Consider the following 22,407-nt stretch of genomic DNA (forward strand, 5'->3'; position numbering starts at 1 on the left):
TAAATGTCTGAGGGTGTTATTTGACATGCGAGTTGACTTTGGGGTTAACTGTTTTTCCAGTAATGAGATGTATTTGTTGGACGATGTGAAGTATGATCATTAAGAGAACTCAAGAATAATAAACAAACCCTTCCAAGTGTCATTAGAAACATGTTTCCTCTCTTGCTGAGAACAAAAATGTGGAGTAATGAAAATATTTGTATTTTGGCACAAGACCTCTAACGCTTTCTCACACACCACCTAGTGGCACTCATGCTGTAATAACGTTATAATGCATGCCACATGATAGACACTTACAGAAGTGTGACCATATGTCTTTTTCAGTCATCAGGCTATATATATATATATATATATATATATATATATATATATATATTACCCCACTTTGTTTTTTATATATAAATTAAAATAGAAAATAGTTATTTTAAGTTGTAATTATATTTCATAAAATTGTACTGCATTTCTATCAAATGAATGCAGCCTTGGGGTACATAAAGAACAAATTTCAAAAACAGTGAAAAATCTTACTCACCCCAAACTTTTGGGCAGTAGTGTAGAATTGGAACGCACTACAATATTTAACCCAAACTGCTAGGGGAAAGAAAAAAAATACAAGGAATAAAAAAAATGTAATGCCAATGGATGATTATTGACTATAACGTGTGAACAAATATGTGTGCTTTTACATACAATCACTCATCAAAAATGTTCAAATTTTAAGTTTTGCATTTGAATATTTAAATTCAAAATCACAAAGAGAATCTGACGTTTATCATATCAGTTTGGACACTTTCATATGCAGACTTCAATCAAAATAATCTCATTTTGACAACCTTCACTCTCTGTCTTTAACAACACAGACTGATGACTTGGACTTCATGAGTGAGCCATCAGTCTGAGAGTGATATGGTGCTGTGGTGTGTGTGTGTGTGTTTGTGTGTGTGCAGTAATAAGTGTAGCTGAAAGGTGTTTGAAATGGTTCAGTCATGCAAACTCGCCCTCCCCTCTCTCTCTCTCTTTTTGTAGGGTCTTTTGTGAATGTAGGGGTAAAAATGTTCACATGGAGGGCAATCCAAACAGGGGCTTTTCCCGCAGTGACTCCCTATACCCACCTCATGCCCCGCCGGAGCAAGGGCCATTACACAGCACTATTTGAGGGCAGACACAGACATCAATCCCACAGTGCATCAGCACCTCATTGCCTCATGTTGCATTTAAACCCCAGACACAGAATGAGCCATGATAAATAAATACACTGTTTAAAAAACAGCAATGGAAAAAAAAACTGTTGAATGAAAGCCCATCTCAAGCAGATTATTATTATTATTATTGTTATTATTTTTTTCACAAGCTGAGGTAAATAAATATTCGCGTTATTTTGCAAGTTTTATATTCCAGACTTCTGCTATAAATAAATAGATTGCATGCAGTGCAACACATTTATTAAATTTTCATTTAGTTACATTTATAAATGTAATTTTCACTTCGACAAACTGCATTTTTACTGTTAAATTACACGTAATGTCTAATGGAAACTTTTTTTTTTTTTTTTGCTTAGTCTTTTATCGTTAAAATTAAGATTTTGTGTGGGTGGGTGTGTTATGACTGTTGATGGTCTTAAAGGCAAACAAATGGAACTCTTGTCGTTTCAAACTTGAGGAGAGAGGGGTTGAAAGACGCTTGTCCGAGGGGAGCCCATAATTGAACGTGGCATATGTGTGTTGAGGCTCTGCAGGGGGTTTCTGATCGAAAGCACTGACAAATATGACATATTTTCAGTGTGCACTCACTTAATGACAAGGGGCCTTTTTTGGATAAACAGCTAATTGTTCTCCTATCGAGTCTGTTTCTCCGTTCTTGAGCTCAAAATGAGTCTGCTGAAATGTCCCTTCACGACCTCAGTGTGGGACCCTGAGCCTGAACGTGCCCGTGAACGAGCCGGAGCCAGATGGGCCTCTAATCTCACTCCCAGCCTGTCTGGGATCACAGGCCCAGATTCCTCACGCTTTCCCTTCGCTCTGAGCGTGTGAGACTCATTGTCACAGGCTCAGCTCAAACACAGTCTTGTTAGTTTAAAGCTGACAAAGGATCAGCTGCTTCTACAGTCACAGAGTCCTCCAGGTCCTGCTCGGGTTATCTGTGCTCAGACTGAGAGACGCATGATGTTTAACATTTGAGAGGCATTATTTAAGCCTTCCGCTTATTCAAGAAAACTTTCTTCAGGGGTGTTAAAAAGGGATGGAAATTATTTCGTTTATTTATTTATTTTTTTGTTGGCGTGGCGCCCCTTACCGGTGAGATTTAGAATAACAAAAACGATGCTCAATCTTTTTCGCTGAGTCATCAGTTGAGTACGGATGGAAGAATAATCATTTCTTTAATAATAAATAGCAAGTCTGTGATTTAAGAGTTATTATTATTATGATGATTTACATTTTGTTCATTATTAATGTGCAAAACGTACTGAAAAACATCTATATATGGGAAAGATATATTTATTAATGCAAATAATAGCCTACATTGAAATAACATTGTTCAGCAAAATGACAAACGAGTAATTTCGACATTTATAACACAATTATAACATTTGGATATCTTAAGTGTTCAATTTCACACCCATGAAAATATATATATATTTTTTTTCATTTTAATTAATTCACAAATATATTACACCATATTAAATGAACTTAGTTAATGCACATTTGTTGGTTATCTCTATCTTGGGATCTTGATTTAGAGAGCAGTGTATTTCTGTTAGCAGGGGCGTCGCTAGGCCCTTTTTAGGGGGGCTTCAGGCCCCCTAAACTTATGCCCAGCCCAGGGGCGTCGCTAGGCCCTTTTTAGGGGGGCTTCAGTCCCCCTAAACTTATGCCCAGCCCCCCTAAAAAATTATTTGATTAATTAATTAGTGATCGCTTCAGTCCCCTTTAAAAACTCATTTGAGACGGTGGCAAGCTGCATCAAGTTCCGGCTCCTCCCCTTATCTGAGTCTGCATGGATTCAGCGCGTTTTTCAATCCACAGGGGCGCCGAGCAGAGCGAACATCAGAGAGTACAAGGTGTGTGTGTGCGTGTGCGCGTGTGTGTGTGCGTGCGTGCGTGTGGTGTGTGTGTTCTCGCATCCAATACCAGTACGTCTTCGCTGCGTTCACTTTCAGCCTTTATCACAGTGTGACAGGTTTTTTTTTCTTCCAACAAAAATGAAGCGATTAACACCCATGAAAACATACTTTAGAAAACGATCATGATTTATTTTAATTTACTTTTTGAAATTGAAAACATATTATTGTGTATTTCGGCATTACATTATGCAGCCATGCAACATAAATTATTAATGACACACATCATTGTCTGAAAGTACTAAATGGCACAGAGAGAGAAACATCATGTGGAGTTATTTTGTTTTCTATTATTAAACATAATTTTGTATTAAGTAATAATTAATCATTAGTGTATCATGATACATATATTAGAGTAAGAGTAGGCTAAAGGGATCTGTGATTTTTTTTTTTTTTTAAGTAATTGATTTATAGAAGTGACAAATTGATAATGATGTTATTTTTAATAAATATAAATAAATATAGAACAGATTAAACATATTGCCAATAGACAATTACATTAATACATGTTTTGTCTATATTCTTAATGAATATTAGCTGGTTAGTTAAATGATTTGAAATGAAATAAATGTTCAGGGGCTGACTTGATGTATAACCAACCGTATTGTTGATTATAAAGGCTAAAAAGCTAAAAATTAATAATAATAATAATAATAATAATAATAAAAATAAAATATAATAATTTATATTTCATTGTAGATGGATATACAACATTTTTTTGTCGTGCGGGAGTAGGTCTGCAAATGAGCAACAGTCAGGTGAGAATAGAACAGACAGCCTCACACACACAATACCACTGTGTTCCCAAGATTCATTGCAGTCATTGAACCCTTATGTTGTTTTAATTTTCTGCCAATTTCCACGTACATTTCATAAGAAAAAGCAGTGGTATCATCAAAGGATAAACATGAATGTCCTAATACTGAATCAGGAAGTCTTTATTGTAAAAAAACAAAAAAAACAAAAAAAAAAACAAATCTACATTCCCAATTCAAAATTTTCCATTGACTGGTCACATGTAAAAAAACTGTTTTTTTTTTACAGTGTTATATATGGCTCAGTCAGTACTCCTACTCCCATATATGAAATACAGGGAATACAATGGAATAGTGGATTGCAATAAGGTTAGTAGTATACAACCCTACCCTAATAGTAAAATAATATTTTTTAATCATACCCTTATTGGGGGCTGAGCCCCCCTAAAATCAAAATCTTAGAATCGCCCCTGTCTGTTAGATTGAGGAGGAAGAGAGAGAGGATGCACACAGACGGGGTGGACTGTTAAGATAGACTAGAAATGGCATAGTTCCAAATAATCATAAAAAAAAACGATGATAAATCGATTTATTAAAAATAAATAAATAAATAAAAACACAAATTATTATTTTCATACGAGTTCTGACATTTTACTTTTATTTCCTTTTTCATTGATGATTCTCATTCAAATATATATATTTATTATTACATTAAATGAAATGATAATCTTATGCATTTGATCATACCCTATATAAAGTAAAATTTCTTATAATTTTCTTAACTGGGGCATTTTTGATAGTCTTACCAAGATATTTCATTATTAAATAATGTTAAATAAATATTCAATGTAAAAAGAAAAAAAAAATGTTTTGTGTTTTGCGACTCTTTATTAATGTTGTATTGTAATGTTTTAGCAACCTGACAAAAACTCGAAAGCTGAAGAAAATGCAGATGTACAAGAATAGGAAGTAGTATTTGCATAATCCTTTAGGCTGTTAAAATGACAAACATTGTTAAAAGGGTCAGATGATGCGATTTCATTTTTTCCTTTCTCTTCGAAGTGTTACAAGCTCTTGGTGCATGAAGAAGATCTGTAAAGTCTCAAATCCAAAGAGATATTCTTTATCAAAGTTAAGACTCTGCCACGCCCCTCTAAAATGTTTTGTTCAAACACACCCCACATGTCTACATCACTATGTAGAAATATTTGCGTAATGCTGACCAAACAAATGTTCACACAAAGAAAGAAGGCGTGGTTTTAGTAACGCAGTTCGTGTTGAAGCAGCCGTGTCAGGGAGATGCTGTTTGTATCTTACAACAGAACAGCAACGCATTTTAAGGACGACCGTTTCGTGAATCTAGGAGAGGAGGTCATTATAACTTTGATACAACAATCTGGCGCTTTTGAATCAGCTACTGGAAGTATGTTTTGTTATTAGTTTACGTTTTTGCTATTTACTGTTTAAAAGCGTGTTTGCGCACCGTGAGAGAGAGAGAGAGAGAGACGACCTTCATCACTGTGTCTTTAACACCACTCTATTCCCCTTTTGGGCTTGATGGTAAAACTATGGACGTTATTAACTGTCTATACATCTATTTTGAAAGATGAAGCTCACAATTATAGAAAGGGGCATACATTTATGACTGATAATCAAAAATATGCCAGCTGTTTTTTTGTAGTAAGCCTTTTTTTCTGTTTTTCTTTCTATTCTTTTTTTTTCCTTGCAGTGGAAAGCAGATGCTAATACCCTGCTTACGGAGACTTTGACTCCTGCTATTGTGGACTGTAAAATACTGTTGACATATTTTGGGCAGTCGGAATTGACAGATTTCACAATAAAATCCCATAGTGTATTTTAGCTTCAGAGTGTGAATCCATTCAATTAGAGGATATTAAACATGCAGACTATATTCATTTGTCATACGTCTTTTTTGTCAGCATAGACCACTGATCTATCAGTGGCATCGACTAGCTACTTTTCAATTGAGAAATTGATGGCATCTTCCAACAGGGACTAAAAATCTGACCCATGGGTTAAAAGGGTTAGTTCACCCAAAAATGACAATCCTGTCATTATTTACTCTCTTTACCCTCATGTCATTCCAAATCTGTAAGACCCAGCAGACAATATTATTATCTGTTACACAATGACACAGATGAATTCTGCTATTATGCAACTTTTGTATCAAGTTTTCCACACTATTTTCATTAACTTACAAAGAATGGTTGCCCTATGTACCTGCTTGTCCTTTAACCCTAGAGATGCTGATGCTGTGCATGTTGCGATCGTTCATATACTTGAATTCTATTATAGTTTAAAATGAACTTTAATAATAATAATAATCATAAGAGCATATACCTGAAATATGTCATCTTGTGACTAAAGATGTCCTGATGTGGACAGCAGAGGGCGCTGCTCACTCTTTGCCAGTGCTTCTCAACCTCTTTGACCCTCATTTGACTCACACTCATTCATTGTCCACAACAACATTTGAATGAGTTTTAGCGCTTGGCATATGTAGAAAAATATATATATTCTTTACGAAAATGCCCAGGGTGTTTTAATATTTTATTATTTTGAATTACTTTTTCAGGTCTAGAATTCAAAAGTGCTGATATGTTGAAATGACAGAGTTAGACATCTGAGAATATGTGAGCGATCCAGCATTTTAGCTGATTCACATGTGACACAGATTGTCCACCTACTGAGAAAATTGCACATAACTCAAAATACTAGCTGTAAGCGCTGGGTTAGAGAATTTACTGCATGAACTCAAATGAAGGAATTACAGCACATCTTTGAGTGTGTCCTCAGATGCAGCGTCATCCAAGCCCAGCAGCTTCAACAGGGCGAAATAGGAGAAAATCCAGGGCCGAGATATATCCTGTGTCTGCTCCAGGCCTTCAGCCTCCACAAAAAGACCCCTCTGAAACTTTAAGTGCTGCTCCAGTGCTGCCCTCTGCCTGTCATTGAGAGAAAAACACTAGACTTCACAAAAGCGCTCCAGCACAATTATTTTTCAGTGGTAAAACTGTGTTTTTGTCTTAGCCTAAATCACTTTTAACCTAAATCATCATTCCATACTTCTATCATTCATCATCAGATTCATTCGCACAGAATAGCAGAGCTGAAGCACAAGACAATGTTCCTCTGCAAGTAACTTACAGCAAGTAACACCAACCTACAGCTTCACATGTAGGAACCCAAGTTGATGAAACATTGATGACTGAACCTGAGCTGAGATGTGTCGTGCAGCTGTGATATACCTGACAAACAGTTCAGCCTGCAGTCTGGCCTGTTCTTCAGCATGCATGGCTGCTTCCTCCTCCCTCCTCCTCCTCTCCTCAGCAGCTTTCCTCCTCTCCTCCTCCTCTTCCTGCTGTCTGCGCAGGTACTCCAGTCTCTCAGCCTCCTCCATCTCTGACAGCTTCCTCAGCTCCTCCTCCTTGCGAGCTTCCTCTTCCAAACGCCGACGTTCCAGCTGAGCTGAAAACGAGGACAGTCATTCTTTTCAAACTTATGTATAAAGTTAGTAGAATATTTCATATTGTATGATGTATAATCTGTGTGGTCCTCCATCAGACACGCACTTCGGTGATGTAATGCTGCATTGACTGTTGGGTAATAGTCTGCACTCTTGGCATCAAGGGCACAAACACTCTTGAATCATAAAATGACCAGTAGGACTCCATAAGGTCTCCACGGACTTCATGTGCAAGTGAAAATGACCATAAAGACCATAAAAAATAAAGTAAAAATAAAATCATGGGATAAATAATCATTCAGTTATTTAAAATATTGATTTAAATGAGTATAAATTAGGATTATAATTAGTAAGGTATATTTTGATATTATATTTTGTGTTATGTATTTTTGGGTTAATTGCATTGTTAGCTTAGCAACATGCTAACATCCAACTTAATTTAAATCAGCTTAATTTAAATCATTTAAATCTGTCTATTTATATAACACTGAGTAGCTGTAGATTGTTCCAAATCACATGCTTATTTGTTTCTGTGCTGGTGAGAATACAGCCTTGTGGGGCCATTCACACAAGAGTTCGTTTTTGCATTGTTCTCTATGTAAACATGCTCTAGACGGACACTATTGCGCTCAAATTTTCTGCATGCAAAAATAAATAAATACATAAAAAGAATAAAAAATAACCCTTGACACATTATTCTAAGAAGTTAAAAAAAGTGTAATTTTCAAAGTAAAAAAAAAAAAAAATATATATATATATATATATATATATATATATATATATATATATATATATATATATTTGTTCACTTATGGGTTTTGCATTGCAATGCACTGCTTTTCCATCTTCTTTTATGTAAACATGCATCGCACATCATTTATAACATGCTGCACATGACATGGTTTTCAAAATAAAATTAAAAAAATTAAACTTTAAAAACTTTTTTTTCACTGCCCTGTGCCCCGTGTATTTTACATTACTGTTATTATTTTTTTTACTTAAACACAAAACATGTTCTGTGTGAATCAGCCCTTGAAAAGCAGCTGTCTAACTTGCTTTGGTTTGGAAGTTAGTCATAATCTTGATTCAGGTCCTGTAATGCGTTCCATTGTAGTCATACACAGCCAGACTTCAGTCCAAGAGATATCAAGACTGTCTCGGGATAAGGGCCTGGACCGATCAGAAACCATGACTGCACAGGTATTTACCAGCCTGCCGTTTCTCCTCTTCCTGTCTTTCTCTCTGGAGCCGTTCCAGCAGCCTCCTCTTCTCCTCCTGTTGTCTTCTTTCTCTGTCCTTCTCTGCCCGCTCTCTCCTCTGTCTCTCCATCTCTTCCTCCTGTCTTCTTTGTCTCTCATCTTCTTCTCTGATCTTCTGTAACCTGCAAATGTGACAGTGATAGTTTTTTTTTTTTGCCAATATCTGCGGGATATTGTATTTCGTTATTGTTTCCAAAAAGCAGTGACATGTTGTACCTCGCTTCCTCTGCTCGTTTCCTTTGTTCTTCTTCCAGTTCCAGCCTCATCCTCTCTTCTGTCACCTCCTTTTCTTGCTGTCTCTTCTTTTCCTCCTCTCTCTCCTTCCGTTTCTTCTCCACCTCCAGACGACGGCGCTCTGCCTTTTCAGCCAATGCTGCAGCTTTTTTGTCGGTTTGGTTAGGTGGAACCTCGTTGCTTTTAACCTCAAATCAGTTTAACATGTACAGTATGGTTATGAATATGACAGTTACATGACAGGTGCTTGTTTTAGCGGTCTTTATCATTACTTAAGCACACACGCACAAGATTTTTGATACTCAAATAAACCGCGTGACATGACTTGGTCCGTCAGTCATCCTTCATCCTAGAACTGCTTTAATATTTCTAAAGATATGTATATTTTACTGTAAACTTAAAATAGATTCTTTATACAGTATATATGTTATCAACATATTAAATCAAACCGGAAAGTACACAGAAAGTCTTGTTTTGTGTTGTCTTTTTGTCTGATTTTCAGATTATTGTAATGTTGTGATTCGGCTCATGTCTGGCTGGTTTGGTTTAAAGTTCATAATTCTTAAAGCCTTTTTTTGTGTTATTTAAATCCCAATGGGAAACTATAGGCTGGCTGTTAAATAGAAATACTCACATGATTGCCTGGCTCAGATCCAGTAGGGTCTGAGGCAGGAGGTGTTGCTGACTGAGGAGGCAGGCAGATGAGAGACAGGGGTGCTGGGCTGCACGGGCCGCAGTGGGACGCCATGCCCATTGAGGGGGTTCTGACGGAGCTCTGTGAGAGTCTGTGAATGCTGGCATCTGAACGAGCTGTAATGAGTGAGTGCTGGGATCTGTGAGTGCTGTAAACTGATCCGGGAGAGACTTGGTGTGCTTCATGTGTGTCTGTACTCTCTGGGTCTGTATCAGCGTCCCTGTCATCTTCAGAGTCAGTGTAGGTGTGTTCTGGAGTGTTCTCAGTGTTTTCTAGTTCGTCCTCTGAGTCGTGAGTCGTCACCTCTCTCTCGTGGGTCATCAGTCTCTCAGGCTCATCCACTGGATATGCCATCCGTTCAACATCCTGTGGCCGAGGTTTTCCTAAAGCAGAGGCATTAAAATGGGATTTTTTAAATTGTATTTTCTGTTTAAAAAATAATAATAATCTGTTTTTTTTTTAGGCAGCTCTCTTTTAAAGTGCAGTGCAATACTCTATTTCAGAAATATAAATACTACTTTTTAAAAATATGGGGTTGTTACGATTTTTCTCACAAAGGCGGCATTTATTTGATCATTAATACATTAAACACACAGTGAACTGTGAAATATTATTATGTTAAAAATGAACTGTTTTCTATTTGAATATATTTTTAAATGTTATTTATTCCTGTGATCAAAGCTGTATTTTCAACATCATTACTCCAGTCTTCAGTGTCATATGATACCATCATTCTAATATGCTGATTTGCTGCTCAAAAATAAAAATTATATATGCTGAATAAAAGTGTTAAATTCTTTAAAAAAAAAACTAAAACTTTTGAGCAGTAAAAAAAAGAGACCTGTTTAAAACAATTTTAAACAATTGTCTTAACACTTTTAAGTGTTGCATATGAATGATTTGTGATATGAATTATATTTATGATTTTGATGGAGAAAGCTCACTAGCTTATCTGAACATAAACTCACCTACAACAAATGCTGGTTGACCCTTTTTCTTTTTAACTTTAACTGTCAAATTCTGGGCTTTTTTTGTAGGCTCTTCCTTTTCTTCTTTAGTCTCTTCTTTTTTCTCTCTTCCTGTTTTCTTTTTCTTCTGCAGATTGAGAGAATATTGTAACAAATATAAGGCATATAAAATCAATATGAGCATGTGGACTAGTATGTAACCCACTTTCTTTGAAGTAGGAGTGGGATCATCAGGAACACTGGTATTCCGGGTCTCAATGTCTTCATGAATTTGAACACTCTTCCCTTTTGATTTGCCTGTGTGCTTATTAGACTTTTTATTTTTCTTCACTTCCTCCACCAGCATATGTTCTGCATATTCTCTTCCAACTGTGTTTTCAGAATGACCTTTTCTGTCAAAATGAACAACAATGGATATCATAAATGTTAATGGGAATCATTTGGAGGAGACTGACGGAGGTTCAGAAGTTAAAGATACAGCCCAGACGGAGTGAGAGCGATTTACTGATATGAGCTCAGATGTGAAGCGATAACCTAATCTCCACTCGGCTTTCTCACCCCTCACAAGACCTGAGAAGCGTTCAGGCTGAAATCTGAGCTACAATCAAAGTGTGCCGGAGATTGGGACAGATGGAGTGATGAGAGAGGAATGCAAACAGTTATTAGACAGGATATTATTGAGTCCCAAAAACCTTGGAGCCAGGCTGTTTGACCTCTGTCTGACCTCTGGCCTGAAGTCGCAACCTGCTTTGTTTACACCAAAACACAACGGGAACGCAAGCAGGCTGATGACTGGAGAGGTAAGAACTGATGAAGTGGCCAGAATTGAGAGGGAGGAGTTTGGGGAAATTAAAAGGACGTCAGGGGATTTACTGGCCAGAAATTACAAAGAGCACTGGGTCATATTTATTATTAAAAACCCTCTATCCCTCTCTCTGATAAAATATAATTATAAACTATAACTGCTAGTTAACTAAAGCAGTTTTTTGTTACCGTTTCTCTCTGACCGCGCCACAATTTTGCACAATAGTATCAACTTTTTCCAAATAATGCAATCCCTTATGCATCATTTATTTGGATAGAGGGGTTATATGTGCACGCTGGGAAAATTCAGGGAATGTATTGTCATTTGGCCTTTCGAAATCAAACATACAATACTTACCAGTCCTGCGCATCAGGACAGATTTTATAAACACAAAAACAAGAGCACAATATTACATGTGACTGAGACTCACTCTGCCTCCGTTGGTAATCCTGTCGGGATTTCTGCCTGTCCTTCAGGAGACAAAGAGTCCGGTGAATGTGCTCTGGGAGAGAGATGTGTTGATTTAGGGCTGATAGCAGGCGCAACACCTTTGGACCTCCTTGACCCCCGTGTCACCTTTGTTTCCGGCTGTAAAGTTGTCGCCTTTACTTTACGGTTTCTTTTAGTGGCCTCCTCCCCTGTGGGCAGAATCACAATTATTTATAGTTTAGGTAAAACTTTCAAGGGTTTTGGAGCAAAGAGATTCAAAATCTTCTTCAACTTAAATGGGAATATGTAGGGCAGAGCGTAGATATCAGATCAGATATCAGCATGACTCTTTATGTTGCTGTGCAGAGCTGTAACTCAGGTTACCGGTTTTGTTGAGCTGGGGAGTCGTGGAGCTGCTCATTTCCTCTAATCTCTCCTCAGGTAAATAGATCTTGACGGGATAAGACTCAGATTAAGCCAGGCGGGCGGTAATGGATAACTCATAATGGTATGCTACATGTTATACCAGTGAAGGAAATACCTGTTCATCCTGAATTATTTCACTGTCAGAGCCGAAGCAATCCTCCTTCCTCTTGGCTTTAGTCCGCTTTGCATGGGATCTCTCCTTAAATGTCTACAGATAAAAACATGAATCATTCACATACTACTGTTCAAAGGTTTGAGGTTAGTAAGTATTCTAAAGGAAAATAAAATTATACTTTTATTCCACAAGTACACCTTAGTCAAAAGTGACGGTAAAAACATTTCTGTTATAAAAGATTTCTATTTTATATAAATGCTGTTCATCAAAGAATCCTGTAAAAAATGTATCACAGTTTCCACAGAAATATTATGCAGCACAACTGTTTTCGACATTGACAATAGTAAAAAAAAAAAATTCTTAAGCACCACATTATGATTTCTACGGAGCCCCGCACATGACATGCATGAAAAAATTTATAAATTGTGCGCACTATTTACTAATTAATTCCCTCAATGTACTAAAACGTGCACACGATTACTATTGCATTCCCTCGATTTGCTCAATCGTGTGCACGTTTTAACAAATCAAAGGAATGAATTAGTAAATCATGCACACAATTTATAAATCGAGTGAATGAAATAGTAAATCAAGGGAACGAAATAGTAATCGTGTGCACGTTTTAGTACTAGTACATTGAGGGAATGAATTAGTAAATCGTGTGCATGATTTAACCTACTATTTTTTCCTGCATGTCATGTGCGGGGCTCCGTCGATTTCTGATGGACCATGTAACACATTTTAAAACACATCAAAATAGGAAACAGTTATTTAAAATTGAATTACTGAATTCTAACAAATGCAGTTATGCTGAACACAAGAGACTTCTTTCCAGTGTTGCATGGTTGCAAGATGGTTATTAGGCTTCTTTGTGAAGATAATCAGTTTTAGAATAGTGTGCTACACAGTGTAAAAGAGGAGAATTCACCTGTGTCTCATGTATTATTTCACTGTCAGCACCCAAGCAGTCATCCTTCCTCTTGGCATTAGTCTGCTTTGCACGCGATCTGACCTTAAACACCTAGACAAAACAGCATCTTCATTGTGATTTCCCCCTTAATCTGTAGCTCTTAGGTCAGCTGGTCTGAACATGGTTAGGGTTTCACAGATTGAGACTTTCTGGCTGCAGAGGTTGAAGGTGACTGATCTAATAATAGTGTACTAAGCTGCAAACAGTTAAGAGAGGAAGACTCACCTTTTCCTCCTGGATGATTTCACTGTCAGCGCCTAAACAATCATCCTTCTTGGCATTAGTCTGCTTTGCACGAGATCTGACCTTAAAAACCTACAGAAAACAGCAACTGATATGTGTCCTGAAGATTTTTTTAAGTCTCAGAGATTATTAAGACCTCTTTGTTGCAGCGGTTGAAGGTCACCAATCTTATAATAGTGTAATACATGTAAAAGAGGAGGACTCACCTGTTCATCCTGGATTATTTGATTGTCAGCACCTAAATGAATTTTCTTCCTCTTGGCTTTAGTCTGCTCTGCATGTAATCTGAGCTTAATCACCTGCAAAAAACAGTGTCTCTCCTCAAAATCAGTATCCGTGAACTGTTACTTTGTAATAACAAATCTCATAATATTATGGTAAATGAGGACTCACTCTTTCTTTCTGTATTCTCTGACAGTCAGAGCTGAAATCGTCCTCTGCATTGTTCTGATGTGCATGAGCTTTCACCCTAAACACCTACAGAAAAGATTCACAAATATGATAGAAAGATAGATCCTGTGTTTGTTATTGCCGTGATTTGTTGGTTCCGGACACTGAACTTACTGTAGTGGAATGTGTAACGCAAAGGAAATTTTAAAAGAGAGAAAGTCGTACAGTTTTGGAAAGACATCATGATGTTAAATTAAACTCACCCGTGCTTTATTAACAGGTTTATTGTCAGAGCCATTTTCTTCGTTCTCGTCCTCATCCTCCTCTTCCTCATCCACCTCCTCCTGCTCTTCCTCTTCCTCATCTTCTTCCTCTTCCTCCTCCTCTTCCTCATCCTCCAACTGTTCCTCCTCCTCCTCTGCATTAGTTTCTTCATGAGAGCTGATCTTAAACACCTACCGAAAGCAGCATATGATTTTACACAGAAATGTATCTTGAAATTTCCCAGAGGTCATCCTCAATCTGATGTTATCAAGTTCAGAAAGCTCACCTGCCTCTTCCGAACTGTTTTATTGTGGGAACCTAATGGATGCTGCCTCTTCTTGGCGTTCATTTTCTCTGCAGTTTTATTGACCTTAAACTTCTACAGAAAATATTTAGTGATTTTCACAAAACCAATTACCCTGTAGAATTCAAGCTCATTGATCATTAATGCTTTCTGGCAAAAGAAGCTGAAGTTAGGATCAAAACCCTAAACAAAATGTTTACGGTGCAAAGTTCTTGTGTTTTTGCCAGTGCTCTGCACAATGTCAAGGATCACAGGGATGGAAAACGTCTCTGGTGCCAAAAAAGCACTTAGCGGTGTCCTTGAAGATAAAATTAATGTAACAACAGATTGCACCTAAAATGTTGCTTGATTAAAAACAACTACTGATCAACAAATTCTGTGCTCCACACATAAAAGTATATTAACTTCAGTCATGCTGGCTTTGTCTGCATAATAGAAATATCATTAATTTGGGAACAGAACTGGCTTTGATTAAAAGGGATTTTATCTGACCTTGACATGTTGAGGTGGGTGCACTGAACTTAAGTTCATAGTTAATTCCTTCTCTCTCACTGTGAAGTATTGCATGCTAGATTATAAAAGTGTCTCTTACACTCAAGTGGATGGAAAGGTTGTGGTCATACCTCATGACTAGAGTCAAGCCGTTCTGTGTTTGAAGTAGTTTCTTCAGTATTACTTGTGGTGTCTTCTTCTGCAAACAGACCTAACATGTTTGTGCATGACGAATAAAGGAGTTAATGAATGCATTCAAATATACCCTACTGTTTAAATGTTTAGAGAAAAACTGGATTAATGGCAGCTGAAAATTCAAAATATATTTAAAATATAAGGTAGTTCATTTTAAATTGAAGTTATACATTTCTCAATATTACATGGATAATTTGACTTATTGACAGAGACACTACATACATATTTTAGTACTAGTGCAACAAAATAATGAGTAAACAGTGCACATTAGGTGTTAAACTGACCTTTTTATCTGTATTTTGTGTTGTGTTGGTTTGGTCACAAAAAAGACTGCTAAATCAAGATGACTAACTGAATTGTACCATCAACATTCCCAGTCAGCTTATTATGATCAGTACCAATTGGCTTCTGGCAAAAATCTTTATTTTGACACAATTTACAAAGTCACGGCTGGTAAATATCCCACTGGTAATTAACACTTCATTGTGGCACACACTGGACTGCCTTAAGGTGGAAGTTTAGTTTGTTTGCATAGCCACTAATCAGGTGAATTAACCTCATAGAAAAGTGCTGCATTCCACCAGGGGGCACAAGAAACTTAGGCCTGTCCCAAGCATGGTCAACAAACACCTCAGCAGCACATGACAGCAGTTCAGCTTGCCATACTAAATTTATTTATAATAGTATGTTTATGTGTCTAGTAACTTCTCAGTCAAATCTGGTCCATCTTTTTGTGGGAGAAAATAGTTCTGAAGTTACAGTGCGGTTTGATTTAGGTTGTAGAACAGCAACCCCAGTTTCTCAGTTTGCCATTTGCACAATGTATTTTACTGACACAGATATTCGCGAACACACTTTTGCATGCCAGATTTCTTGGCTTCTGCATTACACCATGAGAGAGCAAGCATGTTTAGTGTGCTGCTGTAGGATTTGCAGTGTTTTTCTTTGTGCCTCTCGCTGGATCACAGCCTGCTCAACCGGCCTGTAGTCTGGACAAAGAGCGGCCAGTTGTTTTGCACCCCTGCACCAGCCAGTGATGGTTTATTTTTCAGCAAGTCTGTCTGCTTTAAAACCCTCTGGGGTTCTTCGGTCATTTATGACCCGAAATGTTTTTTTTAAAAAATGTTACAAATCGTAGCTTCATCGGAATGGTCCGAAACTTGGTGACTTTTTTGGTACTTGGTATATGAACACCCCAAAAAATTGGGGACAGGATTTTAAAAGTCTAAGTGGTCGAAAAAAAAATAGTCACACTCAGGGTCTTCGGGTCAAAAATGACCCGACATAGGAAATGAATAGGAAATTTGCAAAAATATGAAAATACTGAGTTTTTTTGTGTGTACAATCTACAAATCAGCCACGATGCAGAAAAAAAGCATACAACAGTGAAGGGGTGAATCTCTAAAACATCAAGAGTGCAAAACAGACAAAAAAATTCACACACACACACACTTATACACACAAAAACACACACAAATGAAAGTATCATTGCAAAAGCTAATTTTGGGAAATGTGTGAAATAAAAGAAATTATTCATCAATGTAAGAAATAAAGTGCACAGCAATAAAAGCATGAGGCTGTAAGCCATCAAGGTTGCAAAATAGACACACTCACTCACACACACACACACACACACACATAGGGAAATATGAGACTGGTGAAACTGTAACAGAGATATGTGAGAATATGTGAAATAAAATCAATGAATCAAATAAAGGGGAGACATTGGATCCAAAATGCAAAAGTCACACACCATGTCTCTCTCTTGAACACACACACACAAACACACACACACAAGCACGTGTGCACGCACGCACGCACACACGCACAAACAGAGTAAGGTCAAAGGATGGAATTCTTCCCTAGTAACCTCCAGGCCTATTCGAGCGACCCAGGCCCAGCGTGACACTTTTTTTATTTTTCTATTTTCCATTTACATGTACTGTTTGAAAATGATTATACGTTTGCTGTTATTTTTGTTTTTTGTTCATAATTGCTGTTGGCAATTTTGAAGAGTTACTGTTCATTGAATTGCAAAAAATAATTTTAATGGAAATGTTTATAATAAAAGGTAAATAAAAATATGTTATGATTTAAATAATGTAATTTTTTTTATTAAGTTAGAATTAAAACAATGGGTAACAAAATGCTTTCCATTTGTTCTCTTTCTAGTGCAATGTTCAGGTTTGACTGTATTATAAAGTAAAACTGGCACTTGAAATTACCATTTAAATCAACCAAACAAACAAAAAAAAAAAACTTGACAAAAATAGTCTTTGAGAATCTGTGATTATATATTAAAATCCACAACCTGAAATAAATAGGCAAATATGTGCAAAAATCACTAGAATTCACAAGCCTTTCTACAGAGAGCTGTACATTCTCTCTAGTGGTAAAAATGTGCTATTGCATGATAAAAATGCTTAATTTGTCCACCAGATGGCACCAATCTAATTTCAAAAATTGTTTTCTATAGGCCTTGGCTGTACTTTAAAATAAAATACAGCATTAATAAAAATAAAAATAAAAATACATACATATATAAATTTTCTATTATATTCAATGGGAAAAAATGGATCATAATTATTGCATAAAAATTCATTATTCATTATTATTATCATAAAATTCTCTCAAAACACAAAAAAAGAAAGAAAAAATATTATTGAACAAAAATACATTTGATTGATTTTACTGAAAAAAAGTATACCTGAATCCCGGCCTCTGGGTCATTTTTGACCCGAAGGTCCTGAGTGTGACTCATAAATGAAGAACCTCAGAGGGTTCCAGCTCTGCTTTGATGTCAATGAGGCAAAGAAACGGGTGTGTAGAGGAGATAGACAGTAAGAGGGAGCGAGTGCAACTGAGGGGGGATGGAAAGAGCCTCACATAAGGCTGTGTGAACGCAGCGGTGACCCCATCCTCAGGAGAGAAGGTCTGCATTTTGTTCCAATTCTTGCTGTGAGTGAGACCTCTGCTCTGTCTCTTCACACCCCACTCACCTTCCACGCCCTCTGATCTTACACACACATCCACTGCAATTATTCATCCTGCATGTCACAAATCCTGCCGAAAAGCAACAGGACTGCTCTTCTGCTTGCTTTCTCCTTCTGTCTTTTTTCTCTGTCTCACTTCTTTCTCTGTTTCTTTCAGAGCCCCAGCTGAACTTCTGTCTAAACAGGCGATGCAAACGGAATGTAGGTCACTAGACTGTTTTTAACTGGATGTGTGCTTTTATTTCATATGTAAAATATAATATAAAACATCTCATCTTGTTATTTACTTCACTATTATAACTAAATGTTAGCCACACCTCTTCACTGTTGATGTATCTCATTACTTGGCTCAAAAGATCTTGGGCAGTGGAAGAGTGCGCATATTTGCACCCCCACCCCATTTTCACTCTAAAATAACTACATCTGTTTTGCTCAAATCTGATCTGCATATTATTTCTATATTGGTTCAACCCTTATGAAGAAATCAAACTTGGATAAGAGTGTGTTAGCTAATTTTAGAAACTTCCATTCTTGGTTAAAATTATGAAGAAGAGCATTCTCATTTAACCTCAGTGAAGTGTTTCAGTCGGGTTTTTAAAAAACATCAAAGTACAGATTCAGCCTTACTGAGAGGTTTTAATGATATTTTTCTTGCGACCGACAATGGTAATTTTACTGTACTTCTACTCCTGGATCTGAGAGCAACGTTTGACACGGTTGACCATCATATTCTCATATAACATCTTGAAACATCTGCGGGTATTTGTGGATCTGGCCTAAGATGGATAAAGTCATACTTCCAAAATAGGAGTTTTTTGGTCCTTATGGGAGAGTATGTATCGCCCTCGGCACCCATAAAATGTGGTATCCCACAAGGTTAGATCTTAGCACCCTTTTTCTTTTCTCTTCATATGCTACCATTGATTTTGGATAAATATGTTATGTAGTTTCATTCTTATGCCGATGGCACTCAATTGTATTTGTATTTGAACCCAAACTTTTCCAGTACATTGGGGCGTTTGTTGGCCTGTGTAGATGAGGTGAAGTCATGGATGACTGCAAACCTTTTGAAATTTAATGAATCGAAAACCAAGGTGATTATAATTGGTCCCTCTGAAATAAGTGTTATGGCTGGATTAAACCTGGTTACATTGAGTCCTTTTAGGAAACATCAAGTAAAGAATCTGGTTGTGATCTGTAACTGTTTTAAAATTGAGCATTCAAATAAGTGAAATTGGTAAAAATCGTTCGAATTATGAAATTGTTGCTATTTTTTAATAAATTCAGAATGATTGCTAAGATAAAGCCTTTCTTAGTGCATATAAACTTGGAGAAGATTTTTTTTTTTTCAATTAGATTATTGTACTTAAATCTTAATCAGTTTATTCTGTTTTTAAATCCTTACGTGCTACAGTCCCTCCATACATTGCTTATCTTATTCATGTTCTTGAGTCAAAGAGATCATTATGATCTAATGCACATCATCTCCAATGTGTTCCTTGATCAAAATTAAAGTCCAGAGGTGACCGCACTTTTGCGGTAGCTTTTGATCAGGGATGATTGCAGTTGTAGTTACCCGTCTGGGTTAGTTTGTATTGATGTTTTTGCATGGGTATTAATTGATTTCATTGTACCCCACTGTGGTTAACTTTGTTGTTTTATTACAGTGGGGAAAATATTTATTTGATCCCCTGCTGATTTTGCAAGTTTGCCCACTAAAATGTCTTACCTCTGTGCTTGCCAACAAGAGTTTCTGCACCAAGTACTAAGTCATGTTTTGCTTGGGTATCACTTATTTTACTCACCAAAATGCAAATCAATTTCTAATTGTTTTAATTAAATATTATATAATGTATTTTTTTTCTGGATTTTTTTGGTTGGTATTCTGACTCCATCTGTTAAAATAAACCTATCATAAAAATTACAGACCCTTCATTTCTTTGTAAGCGGGCAAAGAAGGGGATCAAATAAATATTTTCCCTACTGTATGTGCTTTATTAATTAAGTTGGAGTAGGAGTAATTTAAAACCTAAACTCTAAAGAGAGTGGCATATTTAATGAAAATATGTATATTAATGGAGTTTAGAGTTAAAATAATTGTTTGGTTCATTACATTGCTCATTTATATATATATGCAAGTACATATTGTCATGCCAGTGAGTTTTAAATGTTTTAAAAATCATGCAAATTGAATGTCCAGTGAGGGCAGTGATATATATATAGTACATTTAACGTATAGGACATATAAACTGTATTTTTTATCTGTTATTATATTATTGTAGGAACAGAATAGTTTTGCTTTGATATCAACCTCAATTAAAAATAATAAATTTCAAAAATAAATCTTTTTAGCTTCACAGAGAAGGGTAAATATCCCCACTTCCTGTTTCCACTGCTTTAATTCCTTCTCTTCAGCTGGCGGTGGGTCTATCTGTAATGAACGCCACCCGTCTAAAGCATTCCAGACACCCCAGAATGCAATGTGGCACCTCTGAACACTACTCGCTATTTTCAGCAACCAACTTGTTAGCACTTTGTCAGTGTACAGACAGACAAGCATAAAACATCCCAGAATAAGCCCAAGGACACACATATTGGCATTTAGTTTTAGGTTAACATAAAGCTACTGCAGCACAAACATCTGTTAATGGTTAAATGACCGCTGCAACACAGATCTAGCTGTTTGGTTTCTAAAACTTAGCTTTAACTCAAATAAATCACTAGGGGATTTACTAGAATGTGTTGTAAATATAAACAACAAAATACTACTCTAATGGTATCATAGTACAATGATAGCATCAGATGGTTATGCTGTGGTACTTTGATATATATCATGGTACTGGGATGTAGCCTCTGAGATGATAGCCATTTGCTCAAAGAGTCTTTACTTTGAAAGTGTCTGTTTCTGAAGGGGCCTGGAAAGCAGGAAAGGGGCGAATGAAGAGAGCGCTTGCATGGCGAGCTAATGGAGATGGAGGAGGGGGTTCGGTGGGTTAAGGTGGGTCAGTGGGGGTTGAGTTTCTGACCAGTGACAGGATAAAGGAAACAGAGCAGCTCCAGAGGTCGGCTTGAGAAAACACAGCATCTGTCAGTCACACAGACTCCTGGGCCTGGATTAGCCTGGGGGGGTTGCGGGGGGATCGAGTTTCTCTGTCCGGGATACCTCACTGCTGCAAACCACTAACAGATGTAGAGCAGCCAGCATGAGAGCGGGAGGGAGGGGAAACCGTATGCTTTATATGCATGCTTGTGTTCCATTGTACTTTACTATTTTTTCTTGTATTTTACTCGTTCGAGCACATATGAGATGAGTTTGAGGATGGGATGAATTTCTAAAAAAAACGTTGGTTATGTAAAAATGCTAATTTAATGAAAGGTTCTTAAAGGAACCCATATGAAAACTGCAACATCTCCATCAGACATTCAGCCTATGAGATGGAAACTCATTAATTGTAAAATTCTGCTATTCGGTTACTCTTCTAAGCAAGAGTATGTTTATATATTATATTATATTATATTATATTATATTATATTATATTATATTATATTATATTATATTATATTATATTATATTATATTATATTATATTATATTATATTGTCCAGGTTAAAATATGAGCATTTTTAATAATTAATAATTTTTAAATTTTAATGACACACACAGATATATAGATAGATTGATTGCTAAATAAATGCATCCTTTGTGGTCATAAGAGACTTCTTTAAAAAAAAAAAAAAAAACAATCTTAGGGACCACAGACTTTTGAAAGGTTGTGTATAATACACAAATATAAAACACAACTGTATTATTACAACTATTATTTTATGTAATATGTTTATGCAAATTATTAAAAAAACACTCCAGATTAAATTCTTCCTGTACTTTGGATAGAAAACGCTAACCTTCATCTGTGTCGTGGTCCTGTGTAAAGGCTGTCCAAGGCTGTTTCAGATCTCCCTCAGAAGTCACAACCTTAAGAACTAGAAACAAAGAAGTACATTCTTCATGTTAACATCATCTCTGTCTGTTACAGACCTCCTATGCTCTCTATTTTTGTTTTGTCTGCTGGGTTTCCCTTTATTTAACCTGAACTTTCACCCATCACCTAGTCTGTACTTGTAATTCACTAACACAGTCTCCCCTGACAAGAAGTTACATTTACAACATAATAACTCTAATAACACACGTCGTTGAGAATAATGTCTTGTGAACATTTTAATGTTTTTTTTCTTTTCCTTAAGACCCCTTCGAGCAAAAGCCAGTCTA

General features: G+C 36.6%; 1 protein-coding gene across 3 annotated transcripts in view; it reads right to left on the reverse strand.

Moving 5' to 3' along the window:
- Positions 1-5,082: 5,082 nt before the first annotated feature.
- Positions 5,083-22,407, reverse strand: part of kiaa2012 (KIAA2012 ortholog) — a 31,089-nt gene continuing 13,764 nt past the window's right edge. The window contains exons 13-30 of one of the 3 annotated variants that reach the window (XM_026218755.1): positions 22,044-22,121; positions 15,085-15,164; positions 14,444-14,536; positions 14,157-14,348; positions 13,897-13,980; positions 13,710-13,802; positions 13,486-13,575; positions 13,219-13,311; positions 12,291-12,383; positions 12,134-12,200; positions 11,751-11,958; positions 10,721-10,907; positions 10,516-10,642; positions 9,488-9,930; positions 8,836-9,041; positions 8,569-8,741; positions 7,143-7,362; positions 5,083-6,839 (exon numbers count right to left, since the gene is read on the reverse strand). In XM_026218755.1, coding sequence (XP_026074540.1) covers positions 6,662-6,839; positions 7,143-7,362; positions 8,569-8,741; positions 8,836-9,041; positions 9,488-9,930; positions 10,516-10,642; positions 10,721-10,907; positions 11,751-11,958; positions 12,134-12,200; positions 12,291-12,383; positions 13,219-13,311; positions 13,486-13,575; positions 13,710-13,802; positions 13,897-13,980; positions 14,157-14,348; positions 14,444-14,536; positions 15,085-15,164; positions 22,044-22,121 — 2,705 coding nt within the window. In that variant the 3' untranslated portion in view covers positions 5,083-6,661. Of the gene's footprint in view, positions 6,840-7,142; positions 7,363-8,568; positions 8,742-8,835; positions 9,042-9,487; positions 9,931-10,515; positions 10,908-11,750; positions 11,959-12,133; positions 12,201-12,290; positions 12,384-13,218; positions 13,312-13,485; positions 13,576-13,709; positions 13,803-13,896; positions 13,981-14,156; positions 14,349-14,443; positions 14,537-15,084; positions 15,165-22,043; positions 22,122-22,407 lie in introns of all 3 variants that reach the window. The other 2 variants (XM_026218754.1, XM_026218753.1) reach the window with 2 other exon arrangements.

The sequence above is a fragment of the Carassius auratus genome, chromosome 34 (genome assembly GCF_003368295.1).
Source record: "Carassius auratus strain Wakin chromosome 34, ASM336829v1, whole genome shotgun sequence".
NCBI lineage: Eukaryota > Metazoa > Chordata > Actinopteri > Cypriniformes > Cyprinidae > Carassius > Carassius auratus.